Source organism: Oncorhynchus mykiss, chromosome 25 (genome assembly GCF_057628025.1).
Source record: "Oncorhynchus mykiss isolate SJ-2025 chromosome 25, ASM5762802v1, whole genome shotgun sequence".
In the NCBI taxonomy this organism is placed as follows: Eukaryota; Metazoa; Chordata; class Actinopteri; order Salmoniformes; family Salmonidae; genus Oncorhynchus; species Oncorhynchus mykiss.
The window spans coordinates 60,432,269-60,455,460 of record NC_143046.1 but is presented as its reverse complement, the minus strand read 5'-3'; the positions used below and the strand labels follow the sequence as shown (position 1 = coordinate 60,455,460).

The window sequence follows — 23,192 nt, the reverse complement described above, 5'->3', positions numbered from 1 at the left end:
CCTGTTCTCCCTCAATCTTCTACTCCCTATTGAATACAGTATATTACTGTATATTCCCCCTCCTGTCCTCAATTTCTTGTACCCAAATCCCAACTCTTCTCACCCCCTCTCCACCCTTCTCCCTCCACAGAAGGACAGGTCTGTAGACAGCGGGAGGGTAAGGTGTTTAGTTTACATACATGGGTGGTCTTCTTCTGCGGCGTCTTCCCTCTCATGAAGGCATCAGGCAGGCCGTTCTCCCCCTGGCCCTCCCCGTCACTCTGCTCGTCGTAGCTCTCAAACTCGCTGGAGCTCCAACCGTTGTCTAGGGAGCTGCCACAGCCCTCCTCCCCAAACTCCACATCGTCATAGATCATCTCATCTGGCTCTGGGGGGGGGGGGGGGACAGCAAAGGGTTAAAACCAAGGGGAACAGCATAAAAATATGGGTGAAATATATTAAAACTGCAATGTTACACTGTGTTCATGTACAGTAAGTTAGCATGATCATAATCAGCTCAAAACTCCTTGGCATAAATAACACATTCTATATGGCAGTTCTAGGGCATCAACTGAACATAATCAAAATGTGTCAGGTTAGGGGCACATGACATTAATCTGATGAATAATTCCAGCACATTAGGTTTTAGAAATGCAGAAGAGTTTCGACTATGCACAAGTACTCAGACACTGTGGCAAAAGGGCAATGACAGTACAATGAAAGAAGGATAAAAGGAGCACAGAAAGAATGCTGCACTAACCTGTAGTTGAATCAGAGTTCTCTCTGGGCACGTCATCATAAATTACTTCATCTGGATCTAAATGACAAAGCAACCATGTTCGAACGAATTAAAGGCCTCAACGTGCAACAAACCTTCCCACAACGGACAAAATACAGTTTCAGGGAACTGAGGAGAGGCAAGACCACACAAAGGGCCCGGTTCCTCAAAAGGAGCTAGAGGAAGGAAGGAAGGAAGGGTCTGGTGTTTCATTTGAGAGAAAAAAGAAAAAAAAAGACAGAAACCTGAAATCTGCATAATCATGCATTGTGCATGGGACTTGGTGGTGGACTCAGGGTGCACTGAAAACCTTAATGCCTGTCCTGTGGTGTTCTAAGCAGGCCAAAAAGTATGCATCATTGTTACCACAATTCTGTAGTAAATACTAGGTAAACACAAACAGGACAGAAAATGTCAGGAAAATACATTTCTCACTGGTAGCTAAATGAGAAGAGAACAAGTACTTACTTTCCATCCAGGCTGTGTTTGCAGGGTCCGACACCCATTTGGACAAAGCATCCTCCTCCCTGATGGCAGGATACTCTTCACTAAAGACACTTGAATGAAAAGAGAAATAATAACCACCTGCTATTCCAATGCAAATAACCAAGATGCCACATAATCACAAATTCTGGAAGATCAACTAGATGACATAAAGCAGATTAGTGAAGAAAGAGCCTGACAGGAGAGTCACTCACCTGTCTACAGAAGTGTTGCATGTCGCCACCACAGTAACTGAAGGGAGAGAGCGAGAGAAACAACAGTAATTAACGTGGACTTCGCCTTCAATAAATAAAAACATGACCTAAAATGTGCAGTTTGCAATAAACCGTATGTACCACCAGGGGGCAGCCATCACTGAAACTAAACTTGCATTAAAGAGCTATAAAGATACTTTAGAATGCATTGCTCATTCTAAAAACTGCAATGATGAACTGCTATATTATATTAACGATAGGCCTACGTTTCAGAATATTTCCTACAGAACAACCTTACAGTATATTGGAACAATCAATCAATATATTGGCATTTTAACTCCAGAATATACCCTTTAAAATACTTTCACAAAACACCCCAAATGTCTTAGCATTTTTCACAGGAGTGACTCTGATATGTTGGCTAGCTTAAATTACACTGCAATTTTCCCCCAGACTGGCCAAGCCACGAATTTGAAAAGTTCTACAGTAACATTGAAAGAAAACAGGAAAATCCTCAACGCCAACACAGAATTTAGTGGGCGGCTAAATTTAGCCCCCACTTCCTTGTGGCAAGGCTTTAGGAAAAAAGGAATGCGACAGAGAAAGCAGAGGAAAAATGAGTTGGGAGTACAGAGCATGCAGGTGCCATAGACTCATCTCAAAGTCAGTAGGGGAGAGGACGGGGGAATTCCATCATAGGAAAAGGAAGTCAAAGTTTCAACAGTCATGCCCACCACATTATTCAGTGCTCGGTTCATTGTAGAAACAATCTATAAAATACATTACACCATGCTATTCTGAAGTTCGCGACATGAATGCAGGACAGAGTAGAAAGAATAGAAGAGGAACGTCTGTTCAAATCCTTCTACAGGTTTCCACTCTGGGTGGGTTCTTCCTTTACCGTCCTCGTCCAGAGAGAAGTGTCGGATGATGATGGGCGTGGTGTAGGCTGGCGTGATAAGGGGCACGCCAGAGGGGGTGGCGTATCCACAGGGCACAGGCACAGAGTAACCCGGGGGGACACAGGGGGGGCTGGTGGGTGAAACATCCTGTCCATCCCCCTCCTCTCCTCCCACCCTCTCAACCGGTGAGGAAGGGGCAAGCCCATGCTGCTGCTCCAGCTGCTGTAGTTGGACGGGGGTGATGTCAATCACAGAGTAGGGGTTGACTTTCTTCTGGGAGGTGGTCCTAGGGTTGGCTGGGGGAGGGTCATCGCTGGACACTTCCTTATCTAAAATGGAAATGTAATACAGTCTGTTAGCCCCAAACGAGCCCCCATCAATACAACACAGCTACAGTTGCTGGATGCTCTGAATGTGCTGGAACTAGTTTGGTACTGGATTACTTTGCAGCTCCGAAATACTTTAAGGTAGTGCCATAACATTTCATAAGAGCAATTTGGTTAAGTGAATAAGATCATTGGAGAACACTGAAGAAGAATACTGACTGTGGTTACCAGCAAATTTTCTTAATACTCCAATCTGCTTGGTTCAGACAGAGACAGCTGTGTGTTTACGGTCCAACAGCAGAGAGAGAGAGGCCTCGTCTCAGGCCCTGGAGTCAGAAGAGATAAATCACCCTCTAGAACACACTACAGGTAGTCTAGCAGTTAAGAGTGTTGGGTCAGTAACCAAGAGGTTACTGGTTTGAATCCCCGAGCCGGCAAGGTGGCGAAATCTGCTGTTCTGCCCTTGAGCAAGGTTGTTAACCCCCAACAACTGCTCCCTGGGTGCCGATGTTGATTAAGGCAGCCCCCCCCACGCCTCTCTGATTCAGAGGGGTTGACTTAAATGCAGAAGACACATTTCAGTTGAATGTATTTAGTTGTGCAACTGACTAGGTTTCCCCCTTTTGATTCCAGGTGTAACCCAATATCCCAATAGAACTTTTCCCCCAGAAGCTTCTACCTGGAACCCAAACGGGTTGACCAAATCGGAACAGTCTAATAACCTTTTTGGAACCCCTTTTTCCTAAGAGTGTACAGATAGATATGCTGACGGGCAAACACTACTGAACAGCCAATGGAGAGGGGCCTGGACTATCAATTGGACTGGGCTGTAAGTGTCAGAGGGGGAGAGACATAGAACGTATGCTATGACTGCTAGAGAGGCAAGAGCATGGAATGTACGTGTTAGCAAGAGGATGAGCAAGAGAGCAGTGGTATCCTGCTAGTGTCAAACTGTGTGTGGGTCCTTTGTAACTCAGTTGGTAGAGAGAGCATGGCGCTTGTAACGCCAGCGTAGTGGGTCCGATTCCCGGGACCACCCATACGTAAAACTTAATCCGCGCATGACTGTAAGTCGCTTTAGATAAAGAGTCTTCTAAATGGAATATATTATTTTGAATGAATTCCAGGAGTCCCCCTGCAGCCAGCGATTCCAGGGGTCAGGAGAGAGATGGGCGGTGCTATCGTCTATCCCTGCCGGACATGGAGCATGTGCCAGAATGAGGTTATATAACATGTGGAGGCAATAGTCACAACATGCGCTGATGGATTGCATGACACCCTCTACTGTACAGCACCCACTGAGTGTGGAGCTATGATATGCTTTTGGAGGTACATTATTTGTGTATATTTGGTCTACGGCGAGACAAAAGAGAGCCCATCTTCAGAGCTCCAGGTACTAAAGAGGAACACTGAACGGTTGTTTCCACTAACCAACAGAGTCTGTTCCTACAGGAGAGGAGTCCTCTGAAGGTGGAGGAGGGGGTAGGTCACTGTCTTGGTCAGCTGGGACTGGGACTGTTGAAGCCTTTTCCCCTTCTGCTGCAGCCACAACTGCTGAGTCTGTTGTGGCCATGGTAGCTGGAACTGGAAGTGATGTGGCAACTGTAGCAGTAGTTGGGTCCACAGTCGCTGTCGCGAGGTCTGGGTTTGAGGGCTGCCCCTCTAGGTGGTGTTCGGGGTCTGCTCCTTCTGGCTCTGGGTGGGGGGCCACACCATTGGCCTGGGCCCCGTAGTCAGGGGCCAGAGGGGCGGGGGGCAGCCGGTCTGCCTCAGGGACCTCATCCCCACTGTCATCAAATTCAAACTGCTCCCCCTCTTCTTCATCCGCATAGGGCACATCGTCCACCAACACTAAGAGAGGAGAGAGGGAGAGAGTCAGATCAACACAGCTCACGTATACAGTGCCTTCAGAAAGTATTGATACCCCTGGACTTTCCACATTTTGTTGTGTTACAAAGTGGGACAAATGGTTTAAAAAAATTAACAATCCACATAAAATACTCTGTACTATTAATACAAAATTAAAACACTAATATAATCTTGATTAGATAAATTTAACCCCTTGAGTCAATACATGTTAGAATCACCTTCAGCAGCGATTACAGCTGAGAGTCTTTCTGCGTAAGTCTAAGATTGTGCAACATTTACCCATTTATTTGTTTAAATTCACGCTCTGTCAAATTGGCTGTTGATCATTGCTAGACAACCATTTTCCAGGCATTGCATAGTTTTGATTTAAATCTGCTTGAAAATCTAACTCACCCAGAGCATTCACTGTCTTATTGGTAAGCAACTCCTGTATAGATTTAGCCTTGTGTTTTATGTTATTGTCCTGGTGAAAGGTGAATTAAAATCTCCCCGTGTCTGTCTGGTAGAAAGCAGACAACCAGGTTTTCCTCGAGGATTTTGCCTGTGTTTGGTTCCATTCCGTTTCTTTTGTATCCTGAAAAACTCTCCAGTCCGATTGCAAGCATACCCAAAACATGATGCAGCCACCACTTCGCTTGAAAATATGGAGAGTTGTACTCAGTAATGTGTTGTATTGAATTTACCCCAAACATAACACTTTGTATTCAGGACAAAACATGTTTTGCAGTATTACTTTAGCACCTTGTTGAAAACAGAATTAATGTTTTGGAATTGTTTTCATTCTGTCAATTAGGTTAGTATTGTGGAGTAACTACAATGTTGACGCATTTTCAGTTTTCTACTATCACAGCCATTCAAATCTAACTGTTTTAAAGTCACCATTGTCCTCAAGGTGAAATCCCTGAGCGGTGTCCTTCCTCTCCGGCAACTGAGTTAGGAAGGATGCCTGTATCTTTGTAGTGACTAGGTGTATTGACACCATCCAAACTGTAATTAATAACTTCACCATGCTCAAAGGATGATTCAATGTCGGCTTGTTTTATTTTCTACCAATATATGCTTTTCTTTGCCACGCATTGGAAAACCTCCCTGGTCTTTGGGGTTGAATCTGTGTTTGAAATGCACTTCTCGACTGAGGGACCTTAAAGATAAGTGTGTGTGTGTGGGGTACAGAGATGAGGCAGTCGTTCAAAAATCATGTTAAAATGATTATTTCACACAGGGTGATTATTATGGTGACCTGTTAAGCACATTTTTACTCCTGGACTTGTTAAGGCCTGCCATAAAAGAGGGATTTAGTGCTTAATTAAAGATGAAAATCTAAAATGTCTTCAGTCATTAATTTGAAAGCATTTTGAAAATTTCAGGCTGTAACAAAATGTGGAAAAAGAGTAAGAACATGAGACACATGGAAGTAGAACAATTTAAGTTGAATAATTACACTCAAAGAGCGTCACAAGTTCAAAACATAGTACCAAGTTAAATATAAATCACTCCACCAAAATGCAGGTTTGTAATTAGCAAAAGGGTGGGTCTATGTTTTCAATATAACTCTAGCTAAATTATATACTAAAGTCAAATCAAACTCATTCAATAAAAAAATAAAAAAACAGGAACTTTAATATAATTGCTCCAATTCAATCCAAACGTAAGACAACTACTAATACATGCATTACAATGTTGCCAATTTATTTAATGAACTAACGTTTGGGTATTGATCCAAGAGAACATCAGATATCAGCCTAAAACAAGCCCTGCAAGTTCAAGTTGAACAAGGAACATTATGGGAACGTTATGGGGATGTTATGGGAACATTAGAGGTTGTGCACAATAGTTAAAAAGGTTTTGCAAAAAAAATCAAATAATGAGAGTAAAAAAATGTACCTGCTACTTTCTGTTCAAAGAAACCAATGACTAACTGACACACAGGAGGCAAATAACAAATTATCTTCCCACAATGCAATTAGGCAAACAGGAAACAGAGTTGTCACACCCGCAGTGACCAGGAAAACCACCGTCTTTCCCATTCTTGCTAGGCTGTATCTCAACAGTCCAAAATGGCTTCCTCTCCTTTCAGATCGGTGTGGATGAAGAAATGGAAATGAGGAACGGAAGTCACTTTATACTATTGAGATGTAGCACTTGTGTTCCAGAACAGGCCTAGGCATCCCTGTATGAATAGGGCCCGACTCAGCTACAATAGTATGAGGGTGAACAGTAGGCCGTCATTGTAAATAAAAATGTGTTCGTAATCGACTTGCCTAGTTAAATAAAACTGAAGGAATGCCGTCTATAAAACACTATGGAGAGGTGGCTTTCCCTCTCTGACCTAAACTGCTGAGGGTGTATATGGAATGTTAATGTCATTGTAGACCTCATTCAGAGGAGTACTCTTAAAGTGACATGGTGTTTTGGGTTGGGGGCAACCTGCTCTCTCTATACAGTTTATTGTTCTTTTCACTGCTACGGTAGAGGAGGTTCCATTGGGAGGGTTGTGTGTTGGGTTAGTCACAGTAGGTTTGTTCAACTGAACATGTGACAGATTGAGGACAGACTGACTGACACCATTGTAAGGTGTAGAAGAACCCCCCAAAAAATCTCAAATTAAATCGACAGGCATTGTGAGAGCACATCTCTGGTACTTTCTGACAGCGGACGGGTGAGGACCTGCCATACTGAACAAAGGAGGTGAAGTAGGACAGATAAAGAGGAAGGGGTGTAAAGGGTTGATGAAAAGGCGGTAAGGTGTGAAAAGAAAAAGACATAACATCAAAATGCCTGCCGGAATGCTGGTCATAATGATTCACAGACGGTGACATAACGCATCTGGTGGAATAGATGAAAGGAATGCTCTGTATTCAGCCCATTCAAACTTCCCTTTCTCTCCACAAGAGTCTAAGTCCATGGGCTTCCTATTGGATCCAGAGTCCTATACCACAGTTCCCCTATGGGAGGCAGTAGCTCCAGTTTAGGGAGGTCACAACCCCATCTGAAACTGCTACTTTACCTCCCTGGTCCGAGCTGAGTTTCTAACAGAAACTGGCATGCCTCTGCTCTTAAACATACCACAGATTCCTCATGTGACTCAGTCCCAGTACAAACACTGTCCTATCCAGATTCAGGCTTCCCCATGACTAGGTTAACCTACAAAGTGAACTCTCATATCCTGTTCCTACTAAGAAAGTGTGAAAAATGTCTGGCCCAATTTCCTGAATGACCAAATCAGAGGTTACAACTCTTAATTTCCCACTTTGCATTTTTTAAATTAGAAGATGTTCTACTCAGCTTTCTCAGTATAGGCCTATACCTTTTTCTTCTTGACCCTCATTTATATCAGTTATGTTTCCTGTCCTGGCTAAGTACTTCCTGTCTGACTCTGAGCTGACGTTTATACAGCCGTTACAACAAACACTGGTTAATAGCAACTTAGCCTTCCTTACTCAAGCTAGAGGTTAGGCCCACTAACCATCAACCGCATCACTTACACAACTCGTTAGCTTCGTTGGGCTTGGGGGTAGTATTTTGACATCTGGATGACAAGCGTGCCCAAAGTAAATTGCCTGTTACTCAGGCCCAGAAGCTAGGATATGCATATAATTGGTAGATTTGGATAGAAAAGTTTAGACAGTTAGGCTAAAGTTTCCAAAACTGTTAAAATAATGTCTGTGTATAACAGAACTGATATGGCAGGCGAAAAACGGAGAAAAATCCATCCAGAAAGTGGGATTTTTTTGATGTGGGTGGTTTTCAATTGAATGCCTATTGAGTATCTAATGGGTCTGGACTCAGATTGCAGTTCCTATGGCTTCCACTAGATGTCAGTCTTTAGACGTTGTTTCAGGCTTGTTTTCTGAAAAATGAAGGAGACCTTTCTGTCAGTGGACTGAGGTACTCAGTCAGTACTGGTTTGCGCGCGTGACCGTGTGCGCGCCCTTCGTTGTTTTTCCTTTCTATTGAATACGCTATTGTCTGGTTTAAATATTGATTATTTAGACAATTGACGACATGAGGATTAATTATAAACATCGTTTGACATGTTTCAACGAACTTCACCATTACTATTAGGATGTATTCGTCTGCATGTTTTGACCGCCTTTGAGCCAGTGGATTACTGAACAAAACGCGCCAACAAAACGGAGATCTTGGGATATAGACGGACTTTATCGAACAAAACAAACATTTATTGTGTAGCTGGGACTCTTGTGACTGCAACCAGATGAAGATCTTCAAAGGTAAGTAAGTAATTTTATCGCCATTTCTGACTTTTCGTGACTCCTCCACTTGGTTTGAAAATGTTTGTATTCTTTTGTCAGCGGTGCGCTGTCCTAAGATAATTGCATGGTATGTTTTTGCCGTAAAGCCTTTTTGAAATCTGACAAAGCGGCTGGATTAACAAAAAGTTAATCATAATAAACAATCATAAAAATACAAGTGTTATACGTCGGCTTAAAGATTATTTCTGTATTATGAATTTGGCGCTCTGCAATTTCACCGGATGTTCTTGAGGTGGGTCGCTAGCGGCACGCTTGCGCCAAAGAGGTTAGTTACTAACCCCGCAGGATTAAACTACCTGTTAAATAAGTCCTTCCCCAAAGTGGTTCTGATACATAGTAAACAGACCAATGTCTCAGGGACCCAAAAGCTTTGATGTTCCACAGCACGATGACCACTCTAGTCTAAATCACCATTATGATTGACAGGTAGTGTCAAATACCTCAGTTTGGTGTTATGACAATGGCCCATGACTAACACTATGGCCTCTGTGACCCCTGACCTTTATGCAAACTACAAAACTAAACGTCAGTGAAAGCGCTAGAGCAGAACATTAGGAGAGAAAAGCTGGAAAGAGATTTAATCAGCCGTTTCCAGCCGTGGTAATGAACAGCTGTGTTGGACCAGTTAGACAGATAGGGAAAAGCTAGCCGCTGCTGAAGATGTCTGTATCACTGCTGAGCCATGGGATGAATGTTCATTCTAACATTCTTCATGTCTACTCTCTGAAGCACAGGCAGGGCCAAGTAAAGCAGAGCTGGATGTGATGTAAGAGGGATTGCATTAAAAGTTGAACAGATGATTCACATCAATTGCCCATTCAATAATTTGGCTCTGTGAGAATGTGCGTGCTTGCAGTCTTCTCAATCGTCTCTAGTCAGCACACACACTAGGCCTGTCCCCAGCACCCATTGTTAATTCATAACCACAATATGGATTCTGTTCCTGTGCCTCCCCTCCTCTCCTGTCTACCACACTGCTCTGCTCAATGAGTCATTGGCTTACGATGTGCTCCAGCATCGCCACGGCAACAAGGCAACTGAGGGATTTATATGGCCTGTTCCCTTCCGAGGGGTGTGTGTGTGTGTGTGTGATGCTGCAGTATTCAGCCCGGGCTTGGATACTGACGCACATTGTCTGCTCTTCGCAGTCGTGGCACATTTCTCCTCCTCACTCCTTCGTTTCGTGGCCCACAAGATCCAGAGCAGCGGAGGAGGAGAGGAATGTGTTGTTTGCACACTCTGCTATGTCCATCTTGAAAGGCACTGTGGGAGCTGAGCTGACCATCAGTGTGTCCACCAAAACAGACGTTTCAAACCTATTACTTCATCAACACGACCAGAATAAATCCATAGAATACCTAGATGGCCATCACCATGAGCTGAAACACCCTTTGGAGACCTTTTCGTTAATGTTGCTAAAACCTTACAATAGACTGCACTTGCTGTTACAAAAACAAACAAAAAAAAGAAAAAAAAGATACCATGTCAGGACAATGAGCTACATCCACCACTACGTGATCTAAAGCATGTGGACACCCGCTCGTCGAACATCTCATCCCAAAATTAATATGGAGTTGGTCCCCCTTTGCGGCTATAGGCTTTCCACTAGATGTTGGGACATTGCTGCGGGGACTTGCTTCCATACAGCCACAAGAGCATTAGTGAGGTGTTGGGCACTTATGTTGGGTGATTAGGCCTGGCTCGCAGTCAGCGTTCAATATTCATCGGAAAGTGTTCGATGTGGTTGAGGTCAGGTCTGTGCAGGCCAGTCAAGTTTTTCCATACCAATCTCGACAAACCATTTCTGTATGAATCTTGCTTTGTGCAAGGGGGCATTGTCATGCTGAAACAGGAAAGGGCCTTCCCTAAACTGTTGCCACAAAGTTGGATGTACAGAATCATTTAGAATGTCATTGTCTGCAGTAGTGTTAAGAATTCCCTTCACTGGGACTCAGAGGCCCAGGCCGAACGTGAAAAACAGCTCAAGACCATTATTCTTCCTCCACCAAGCTTTACAGTTGGCACTACGCATTGGGGCATCCTGCCAAACATCTGCCAAACCCAGAGTCGTCTGTTGGACGGCCAGATGGTGGATGATGGTGAAGTGTGATTCATCACTCCAGAGAACACGTTTCCACTGCTCCAGAGTCCAATGGTGGCAAGCTTTACATCACTCCTTCCTGCGCTTGGCATTGCGCATGGTAATCTTAGACTAGTGTGCGGCTGCTCGGCCATGGAAACCCATTTTCTGAAGTTCCCAACAAACAGTTATTGTGCTGAAGTTGCTTCAAGGGGCAGTGAGTGTTGCAACCGAGGACAGACGATTTTTCGGCAATCGGCGGTCCCATTCTGTGAGCTTGTGTGGCCTACCACTTCATGGCTGAGCCTTGTTGCTCCTAGGGGTTTCCACTTGTAGCAGGGCCGAAATTTGACGAACTGACTATTTGGAAAGGTGGCATCCCATGAAGTTAGAGCTCATCAGTAAGGCCATTCTACTGCAAATGTTTGTCTATGGAGATTGCATGGCTGTGTGCGAGATTTTATACACCTGTCAGCAATGGGTGTTGCTGAAATAGCCAAATCCACTAATTTGAAGGAGTGTCCACACACAAAAGTGTGTGTGTATGTGTGTATATATATATATATATATATATATATATATATATATATATATATATATATATATATATATATATATATATATATGCTGGGAGAGATTGAGTCAGAGAGAGGGGAAGAGAGGAGGAGGATGTTGGCATTACTTACTTTCAGGAGGTGGGAGAGGGAAGTCTTCCATGATGTCCATACTGGGTGCTGTTTTCTGGGCATAAAGGTTCACTCAGCAGCCTGGTGGTAGTCCTCTACACCCACACATTTCCCTGGAGGAAACAGACATATGGAATGTTAACATAGCGTGCTATGATACTGTCCACTTATTCAATTAGCTAAGCATAGACGAATGTTCAGATGCATCATCTGCAGCAGTGTTTACCGAGTTGGCCAAGTTATAGCCTAACTAGACTTTTGCCTGGTAAGGTCACATGGTATACATGAACATTAATACATGGAACAATGTAATATGATATACACTTATGAAAGTAGCTTAGCACTGATACATCATTACTGTGGCATTTGGCACTGCATTACCCACAGCCGATGGTAAACCAACAACAAACACTCTGTTAATTCCATGTTAGTCACACCAGAAGGGTAGAGGAGCATTGTGGCTCTTTTGTCTGAGCATCTAATGCAGACAAAATTAAAAACATCAAGATACAAAACGTCCATATTAACAAACAGTTAATATGATGTGCGTGTGTCAGAGCAGGGTTATTGTATCCACTGACACCATTACGGTCAGTGATTTTGTGTAAGTAAACATGGTGGAGCTGGAAGCTTCACACCATGGGAATGGAGAAGGAAAACCCTGGTAGTTAATCATTACCAGTGTGTGTGTGTGTGTGTGTGTGTGTGTGTGTTCAATATCGCTTCAGTCAGGCGTCAATGCTGCTCAAGCACTTTGTAACCCGTTGATTGATTTAGAGTGAGTCAGTAATCTGCTACTGTAGCTTAAACTCCCTCTGATCACTCATGCATGTCCTTATTTTCCAAATAACCAGGAAGAAGGGGTTAACAGCTACGAGGTTCAACTCTACTGAACATCTGATAACAGCTGTCCAAATTAGGATGTCTAAATTTAGCAGTTGTTTTCATTGTTTGAAAGCCAGATTTCACCAAGAAAAACTAGGCTAATTTAGCCTAAAAATAAGTTAATTTTTTGTTGATGGAAAGTAAAGCCGGAAATTATTTATTGTGGACAGCTGTTATCAAATCAAGATGTTCAGTGGAATTTAATTCAATATAGTTCACAAATTCTAGCTCAAAATGATTTCCTAATAAACTTCTGCATGTACAGTACAGTAAGCCTATCACTTTTACAGCATTTCTGATCTCAATACCTTATAACCTGTAAAAGGTCCAACACGGAGGGACAGGGTAGTGACAGGTATGCAAGTCAGAGGTCAAGGTGAGGGTGGGGTTAACAGAGGGCTCACTTTTCACTGGGGGGGGGGGGGGGGGGGGTGACAATGCACGCTAAAGCAGGAAACACAGCCCTGCACAGACATGACACCAGAGAGAGAGAGAGAGCGCATTCTTCCACTGTCTAACATTTTGTTAAATAGATGATTGGACACATAGATGACGCCAACAAAATAAGCTTCAAGTTTAGGTTGGAAAGTAGGTCAAGTCTTTCTGTAATTGCCTACTTCCTTCAAAAGAGACTAAAATGTCAAACTATCCTCAAGGGTGGATGATATAGCAATGATGTCATTCCATAGAATAAGAGGACCCTTGCAGAGTTCTAGTGTGTTCCATACTATTCAGAGATTCTGCTCTCCAATTAAACTCACACCAAAAGACGATACAGAACAAGCATCTGTGAATAAGACTGCTCTATTCCAATGATGGCAACAAGAGCCAAAATATATACCACTTAGACTCAAAGCTTGTTTTGTCAAGCTCCTCTGCGTCTTTGTCCCCACCCAGACAGCAGAGGGTGTGAACGAAACACACAGGACCAGTATTGTATGTCTAACAGACAGTTAGGTATAAAGTATTTTGTCTCCAGGACAAACATTTTCTAATGGCACAAAGTTAAAGCTAGACATGTGACTAACCGGACAGATTTAGGATAAAGGAGTCCTAAAAGGATGGGATACACCCTTAACATGACTGATAAAATGATTCATCATCACTATCCTCAGGACTACTGTATGAGTTGTGATTGTGATTATTCTCATGGGCCATGTCTTATATTTGATTAATGTGACATTTAAATATAACCTATTGTCTCACTTTTACAGAAGACCTTAAACTCAGGTTACTGTACACAACAGTCTTGAGTGCAGACAGACAGCCTTTCCGGAGATTCCTCCATTTACCTCCTGTTGGCTCCTACATTTCCTAACCAGCTGTTTTACTTGCTCAGTGAGGAAACAAGACGCACCTTGGCTAAATGACATCCTACGTGGCCTGTGGGTGGCTCAAATATATTTTGATTTGTTTATTTTCTTTTTGATTATTCCATATGTTATTTCATAGTTGATGTCTTCACTATCATTCTACAATGTAGGGGGAAAAAAAGAAAAAAAAAGTTATATATATATATATATATATATATATATATATATATATATATATATATATATTAAAAAAATGAATAAAAAAACAAAAAAAACTTGAATGAGTAGGTGTGCAAACTTTTGACTGGTACTGTACAAACTCACTGTTGGTCTGTCAGCATCCTATACTTACTACACCACGCCTATTGGAGGATTCCAAACATTCCTTTAAAGTAGGTCTGGGTGGCGGGCAGGGTGGCGGGCAGGGTGCAGGCAGGCAGCTGAGCCAACCCGGGGGGGGGGGGGGGGGGGTTAAATAAAGAAAAAGTCTGATGACAGACTTGACCAAGCATATCATTACAAGTCAGCAACACAAGTAAACCTCTGTGGTTGGCCATGCACAGACAGGAAAATAGTAATCTAGGGCCTGCTGTTAATGCTGCTGATTTGTTTCCAGTGTGTTCACAACAAACGTCACTAAAACGAGTCACAACTAGGGCTGTTGCGGCAGGGTAGCCTAGTGGTTAGAGTGTTGGACTAGTAACCGGAAGGTTGCGAGTTCAAATCCCCGAGCTGACAAGGTACAAATGTGCCTGCCCCTGAACAGGCAGTTAACCCACTGTTCCTAGGCAGTCATTGAAAATAAGAATTTGTTCTTAACTGAACAAATACAACAAAAATTATGCTAGTGGTTGTATTAATTTGGGATCCATCAAATCACACAACTGTCCCAAACTGTTAGGAATATTTATTTCTAACAGAATAGGTTGGCTTTTGTACTATGGGGGATAAAAGGCTAGTGCTTTTGTTGTTCGTTAGGCCTACTCATCTTGTTTGTAAACGTGGACAGTTCTTCCAAAATCTTTTATGTGCACCTCGGCAATGAGAAGGACGTGCACAGTTGCATCCCCGATGTGTCTGTCTTAACTTGTAGCCTGTGAGAAAGACCAGATCACGTGACGGAGAGCCACGTGAGTGAGAGACGCTTCGGATTGCGCAGCAATACTGCACAACGCAGCAATACTGCACAACGCAGCAATACTGCACAACGCAGCAATACTGCACAACGCAGCACTCCGGGCCACAAAAGGCATGGATTTTTGTAGGGTGCATTAGACACAAAGCGGATGCCGCTGTGAAATTCGAGCCATTATCAAGTGCTTGTCAAATTGTGAATGAGAGACTATTGAAGTGTGTACAGGATGCGCAAAAAACAAAAACAAAGCAGAGCTCATGCCTTTCAAGTGACCTTTCAAAATCATTAGTTTCATCATGTATTAAAATGTATTGAAAATAAAAACCTATAGCTCAACGTTTTTAGAACTGAAATTACATGAATAACTCTAAATTAAGCATATAGGACTACCTATTTCTTTGTTAACCGCTCAACACAGAATAGCCGCATGTGCGCTCTCCCTTAAATCGGTTGGAGAAAATATTTAGATTTTATTCAGCTTTGTTCAATTGTATTCTTCATAATATAAAATAATGCAGTGGAATTATAAGCAAATCTCATCTGCTATATAAAATAGTGTAGCCCACAGCCATTTGGCATAGCCACACCAGGACAACATCAGAGTACGCTATTCTTTTCTGAAATAGACTACATTTTCTTCATATCATGCTTCGTTAGATCTAAAATAAAATGATGGATTTATTGTGGAAGGTGTAGGCTATATTACCTTACATGGACTTTTTAAAATGTCTTGTAGGCCATATGTGGAAGCCAGAAGATGCTAAATGTGTTTATGTTAATTAACAGTCAATCACCGTGAGACCGACAGTTATTTGGTTGACAATCACCGGCTGACGAAACCGCCACAGCCCTAGTCACAACAGTAATAATAAACATGTTCCCAAAGGGTGAGGAGTCATCACATATATTGACTGCTGCATAATGACAATCTACTCAGTAGATTGCTTCAAACCAAGGCTGCAGCCAGGCGACCAAATTGTTTGTGTGTCACTGACAGCGTCTTGTTGTTTGAAGAGTTTGACGCCTCTATGAAGCCAAAAAAACATCTCAAGCACTTTTAATGACAAGTGGCATTCCACAAATGGTTTGACAGAGTCACAAACAAAACCCAGAGCCAGCTATGGAACTCACAGCTGCACCAGTAGAGAGCAGAGAGAATCCTCTCTCTACATACATGCACACACACTCCTTCTCAGGCTGGAGCTGTGTCTCTCTGCATGGCTGTGTTATTGCCAGTGTGTCATTGTCTCCCATCACCAGCATTACTGTAATCAGTGGTCCATTATACACACAAACAGGCCTCTCTGTGAATAGATAGACAGGGATGACAGATACTTGCACTGGGGAGGACAGTGTCCTGTAGCCTAATAAAATGGCCAGGCACTCTGTCCCTCTCCCCTCTCTATTTCAATTCGATTTCAATTGAAGGGGCTTTACTGGCATGGGAAACTTTGGCAATGTAAACCTAAGCAAGTGAAATAAATAACAATACCAAATGAAACAGTAAACATTACACTCACAAAAGATCCAAAAGAATAAAGACATTTCAAATGTCATATGTGTTGTAATGATGTGCAAATAGTTAAAAGTACAAAAGGTAAAATAAATAAACATACATATAGGTTGTCTTTGCAATGGTGTTTATTCTTCACTGGTTGCCCTTTTCTTGTGGCAACAGGTCACATATCTTGCTGCTGTGATTGCTAACCCAATAGATGAGTTTATCAAAATTGGATTTGTTTTCAAATTCTTTGTGGGTCTGTGTAATCTAAGGGAAATGTGTGTCTCTAATATGGTGATAGATTTGGCAGGAGGTTAGGAAGTGCAGCTCAGTTTCCACCTCATTTTGTGGGCAGTGTGCACATAGCCGGTCTTCTCTTGAGAGCTAGGGTTGCCTACGGCGGCCTCTCTCAATAGCAAGGCTATGCTCAGAGTCTGCACATAGTCAAAGCTTTCCTTAAGTTTGGGTCAGTACTCTCTGTTTAGGGCCAAATAGCATTCTAGTTTGCTCTGTTCTTTTTGTTAATTACTTGACACATTGGAAATAATTATTTTTGTTCGCTCTGTATTTGGTTGGGTATAATTGTGTTGCTGTGCTGGGGCTCTGTTTGTGAACAGCTTGCTTAGGGGACTCTTCTCCAGGTTCATCTCCTGTTGTTGATGGCTTTATTATGGAAGGTTTGGGAATTGCTTAATTTTAGGTGGTCGTAGAATTTAACAAATATTTTCTGGATTTGGATCATTAGCGGGTATCGTCCTAATTCTGCTCTGCATGCATGCATTATTTGGTGTTTTATCTTGTACACAGAGGATATTTTTGCATGCAGGTCTCAATTGTGTTTGTCGCATTTTGCAAATTCTTGGTTGGTGAGCAGACCCCAGGTCTCACAACCATGAAGGGCAATGGGTTCTATAACTGATTTAAGTATTTTTTGCCAGAGCTTAATTGGTATGTCAAATTTTATGTTCCTTCTGCCTTCTCAGATCGTTCACAGCTTTGTGGAAGTTGCCTGTGGCGCTGATGTTTGGTCCAAGGTATGTATCGTTTTTTGATTGCTCTAAGGCAATGGTGTCTAGATGGAATTATTTCTCTCTGTGTGTGTGTGTGTGTTGACAGGGGGCCAGGCAGAACCAGTTTTATGACATGTAGAGGAGGAACCCTGAACACCACAGTGAAAGCAGATGAGAGAGCAGCATGTAGTCAGTCAGCCTCCAAGGAGTGGAGCTTAAAGTATATTGGATATTTCTCTCATTAGAAATCTAACACACTTTCGGAATGTTCATGTCAGCAATAACTAATGATATATCCTTGTGTATGCAAACTGCTCAGCTATAAGAGCCCATGAAGAGAAATGAAAACAGATCTACAGAGCGTGTTAGAATGCAGTAACATAATGTATACCATTGCATAGCTGAGTATTATGTTCATAGCTGCTTTCTAAAGACTCCGACAGACCTGAAATGTTATCTGACCTAGACACAGGGATCAATATAGCCAGAGGAGCAGCATGGCATTTCACATCAGCAGCTGTAATTGCACAGGTGTCGGGTGTGGGAAACACACTTCAATAGCATATCCTAGGGTTAGGATATGGCTTTATTAGGGTAGGTCACCCATGCAGAAAAATTATAGACTGGAATATATTTCAATAAATTATATTGGGGGAAGTGTATTTATCAAATATGTTTAAAAACAAACACCTCACAACCTTCTCTACCCTGACGACAATGTTGATTCTAGATTGACTTCTGGTACCTTAGCATTAGGTTCCCAGAGTGACATTTTACATGCAAAAGTTGGATCATTGAGTTGTAGTTGAAAACACATTCTGCACCTATTGAGGTACCACTAAGTATAAAACATAAAAAAAAACATTGTTTATTTTGAAAAGATATCTGTAAATATATATTTCCTGAGCTGTCAATCACAGTTTGAAATGCGTGCCTCAAGCCCCGCTTCCAACTGACAATTACTCTTCAGAAGGAGAAGAGCACCACTAAAAAAGCTCTTGTGGATAATGGCATTTTATTTTACATTTAAAACATTTTTAACCTGGTGGGTGACAGAGGAAGAAGAACCTTGCTTACAGCTGAATATATTTTCATCGAGCTTGCTAACACAGCTAGCTACCTAGCTTGACACCAATATGCAGTGTGACTGACCAAGGTAAGAATTATTTTGAAAATTAAAGTTGAGTCCAGTAGAGTTAATGTCATGTATGTATTAGATATAACGTAATTACCAAAGCTATTGTTAAAATGTTCTTGGCTAGCCAACCAATGTGTTGCTTGCTAGCTAGCTACCATAGCTAGACGTAGTGAGGGTTGGCTGTCTTTGATAGAACTGGCTAGCCCCTTATTTATTCTTGAGTGGAATTGTTTCACTGACTCTCCGTCACTGCATTATCCACAGGGTAACTGTCAACTTGTGAGTCTGCAATAGACACTGGAGGTGAAGGAATTTGCATTGTAAGTATCAATTTCAGGTTCAAAAATATTATTTAAAAAAGAGATGTTCTGCAACTAGAGGTCATTTGTACATTTTGTATTTCAGATGCTACCTTCTAGTAAGCATTTCACTGTTAGTCTACACTGTTTACAAGCATGTGACAAACCATGCCACATTCAACATGTTTCAGATGTGACCAAGTGACTCCCATGCTACAATTCAACAAGTTATTTGAGAAGAATTTTTTTTTCTAAATATATTTTATTTGAGATTCTTCAAATAGCCACCCTTTTGGCATTCTCTCAACCAGCTTCATGAGGTAGTCACCTGGAATGCATTTCAATTAACAGTAGGGATGCACTATATAATGTTTTTTTTTAATTTATTTTATTATTATTATTTTTTTTTTAAATCGGTAAGCATATCGTAAATCGGATGATATTACCTAAAAATGCCAACATTGGCCCAATGTCTAGTTTAACGCTGATGTGCATACCTATCTAACGTAATGATGCCACACAAAAATACAGCGCTACACAGAACAAAGCGGAAAAATACTAAGCTCACACTTCCAACAACTAAACAAGTTCAAGTCGAGCAGTCATTTGAAAGACTAAGAACATTTTAGCGAGACAAATTAAAGGCTAAATCCATTAACGCTAAGATAAGGGAAATTCATTCCTTTAACAATCAACCGTTCTCTGTTGTGGATGATGTTGGCTTTCGCCGACACCTCGAGCCCCGGTAAACACACTACCAAGTAGGAGCTATTTTTCAGATGTTGCACTACCGGAGTTATACAGTAATGCTGAAACGCACATCTATGAGCTAATTGCGTTACTACTATTAGCTTCACAACTGACATTTGGACCAGCGATGTCAGCCCCATGAGCATGCCGAGTCTGACAGCATAGTGGGTCGACAAGGATTTCGTACTGAGGAAAGCCATATTGCATGCTCAAGAATGTGCTGGTTCTCATACCGCTGTTGCCATTTCAATGGCATTTGAGAACATGTTTGAAACATGAACACACTCCTAGTGCCATTCGAACAACTGACTCGAGAAATAAGCTCATCAACTGCGTTTGCAGCAGACGTGATACCCTCAGTCATGGCATTGAAACGCCTGCTCAACAAAACTGCCGACACAGACGATGGGGTTAAAACTGGCAAAAGTACTCGAGGCTGTGAACAAGCGAGTCGGTGGCATTCTTGCTAGGTACAAGGCCCCCTACTTCGATGCAGACAAGAAACAGGGTTTACGTGAAATGGTAGACACAGCCGGACAAGATGGAAACGGACACAGTGACAGTACGCACCGAGGAAGAGATGCCTGACATGTATGATGAAATAGGTTTTGATTATGTTTTACTGGTAATGGGGTCAGTCGTAAATGCCAACAAAGTAACTTTTGGCTGCAATTTCTTTTTTTATATCAGTATCGGGGGGTTTTTGGGCAACGAAAATATTGGATATCGGTATCGGCCAAAAATGTCATATCGGTGCATTCCTTGTTAAAAGTTCATTTGTGCAAATTATTTCCTTCCTAATGCATTTGAGCCAATCAGTTGTGTTGTGACAAGGTCAGAGGGGTATACAGAAGATATTCCTATTTGGTAAAAGACCAAGTCCTTATTATGGCAAAAAGAACTCAAATAAGCAAAAAGAACCAACAGTCCATCATTACTTTAAGACATGAAGGTCAGTCAATACGAAACATTAAGAACATTTCTTCATGTGCAGTCGCAAAAAACAGAAAGTGCTATGATGAAATTGGCTCTCATGAGTACCGCCAAAGGAAGTAGGGCTGGGCAATATGGCCAAAATATAATATCATGGTATTTAAAAAATGTGACGGTATTTTATGTTTTTGATTAATAAAAGTTCTAAATTTGCTTTGAGTAGTGCAAGACCCTAGGGTGGCAACACATATATTCAAAATTATTTCAATGGGTCTATCTCCATTCTGATTGTTTTATACCATTCAATTCAACCTAAAATAATTTCCAGCACTCAAATGAGATCATTTCCACACTGCCACTATATGGGCAAAAATACTACACCTTATTTTTAACCAAATGTTGCAATTGCGATTTAGATCAAAACACTTGGATGAACTTTTGGAATCAAGTAAATAGAATTATAATAAACATTCTATAGTTAGAACATAAATAATAGTGGGCACTTTGAATACAGTGTTTGACATGACAACGAATGAAAATACCATGGACGAGTTATTGTGACAGGAAACACTGAACATCACTTTGGTTCCTACCCTAGGGAACCCTATAATCTTTGGCTACATTAAATCTTTATTCATATAGCCAACATGTTCATGCTTCACGTATTTCTCTTTGATTTAGAAGATACTGTTGCACAAACATGCTGATTTAAGCCTCCACCAGTACTGGTATCAGGCTGTATTAGCTAGCTACGTTTGCTCTGACTCAGTACTTTTATTAGCATTAGTGGCGAACACGATTTAGCTTAACTTTGTATTTTCTTAACAACTAGCTGTTTGCAGATGTAAGAGACACAAACTAATATTGTAATCATAGAACGCGTGTGGATTTATATTAAGATCAAAGTGGAAACAACATCGTTGTCGTCAACATTGCTGCATTGACCATGTAGACGGAACAAAAGGGTCTCGTGGTCAAGCAACAACAAATGCGCTCCTTGAGTGACAGGGGGTGGGACTAGTTCTGTTAGGAAAGAGGCATAGAGAGAGCAGAAAGGGGTGGCTCAAGTAGGGGAGTCAACTATAAAAATGTATATTACACACAGCATATCACATTTAACAAACCAAACATTCAAATACCATTATAGAAGGTAAAGTAAAAACCCAAACCGGTCCATGCATAAATACCGGTATATAGTAAAATACGGTATACCGCCCAGCCCTAAAAGGAAGACCCAGAGTTACCTCTGAAGCAGAGGATAATTTCATTAGAGTTACAAGCCTCAGAAATTGCAGCGCAAATAAAATCTTTACAGAGTTCAAGTAACAGACATCTCAACAGCAACTGTTCAGAGTAAAATTCATGGTTGTATTTCTGCAAAGAAACCATTACTAAGGACACCAAGAAGAAGAAGAGACTTGCTTGGGCCAAGAAACACGAGCAATGGACATTAGACTGGTGGAAATTTTATCTCGGCATGTGTATTTCCCACTGTAAAGCATGGAGGAGGAGGTGTTATGGTGTGCTTTGCTTGTGACACTGTCTGGGATATATTTTGAATTCAAGGCACACTTAACCAGCATGGGTACCACAGCATTCTGCAGCGATACGCCATCCCAACTGGTTTGGGCTTAGTGGGACTGTCATGTTTTTCAACATGACAACACACATCCAGGCTGTGTAAGAGCTATTTTACCGAGAAGGATAGTGCTGCATCAGATGACCTGGCCTCCATCCCCCGACCTCAACCAAATTGAGATAGTTTGGGATGAGTCAGACCACAGAGTGAAGGAAAAGCAGCCAACAAGTACTCAGCATATGTGGGAACTCCTTCAAGACCATTGGAAAACCATTCCAGGTGAAGCTGGTTGAGAGAATGCCAAGAGTGTGCAAAGCTGTCATCAAGGCAATTTGAAGTATCTATAATATATTTAGATTTGTTTAACACTTTTGGTAACTACATGATTCCATGTGTTATTTCATAGTTGATTTCATCACTATTACTCTACAATGTAGAAATAGTAAAAATAAAGAAAATCCCTTGAATGAGTAGGTGTTCTGAAACCTTTGACTGGTAGTGTACATGGGCTCGGGTGGTGCAGCGGTCTAAGGCACTGCATCTCAGTGCAAGAGGCATCACGACAGTCCCTGGTTTGAATCCAGTAATTTGAACAATCGTCACAGAAGGGGTGAATTAACTTCCCTTCTAACCATCTCAGTCCAGGCCTTTGAATACAGAAGTTGCTGGGCAAAAGGAGAGTGTAGCCACAGATATTTCACAGGATGTATAAGTGTGAAGCATCCGTTGGCATTTCCATTGACTACCAAATATGGTGATGAGAGGAAGCCCAGTGGCCGGCAGTGGGAGAAGATGGAGGACATTATGCTAACATTTGATCAATACAGTTCTGTTCCCAAGACTAAAATCTCTTATGAACAGAGTTGACTAAGTTACCATTCGTCAAAGTTTTTACAAATTGCATTGTTTTAAAGGAATGCAAGGGAAAATTGAGTTATTGCACACACGCACTTCAGAGTAGGCGATCCCTAGCAGAAATATGCAAATACATGCTAGAACGCACCAATAGGATGTCACTAACTTGTACTTGGCTCCGCCCCCCTCCTTGCTTGTCTTT

The 23,192-nt window shown here is 41.8% G+C and overlaps 1 protein-coding gene across 4 annotated transcripts in view; it reads right to left on the bottom strand.

Moving 5' to 3' along the window:
• LOC110505397 (rho guanine nucleotide exchange factor 10) overlaps window positions 1-23,192 on the bottom strand; it is a 91,895-nt gene that overhangs the window by 64,512 nt on the left and 4,191 nt on the right. For all 4 annotated transcript variants that reach the window (XM_021584590.3, XM_021584591.3, XM_021584588.3 and 1 more), the window contains exons 2-8: window positions 11,593-11,705; window positions 4,115-4,534; window positions 2,357-2,686; window positions 1,456-1,492; window positions 1,226-1,314; window positions 740-796; window positions 180-367 (exon numbers count right to left, since the gene is read on the bottom strand). In XM_021584590.3, coding sequence (XP_021440265.3) covers window positions 180-367; window positions 740-796; window positions 1,226-1,314; window positions 1,456-1,492; window positions 2,357-2,686; window positions 4,115-4,534; window positions 11,593-11,632 — 1,161 coding nt within the window. In that variant the 5' untranslated portion in view covers window positions 11,633-11,705. The remainder of the gene's footprint in view (window positions 1-179; window positions 368-739; window positions 797-1,225; window positions 1,315-1,455; window positions 1,493-2,356; window positions 2,687-4,114; window positions 4,535-11,592; window positions 11,706-23,192) is intronic.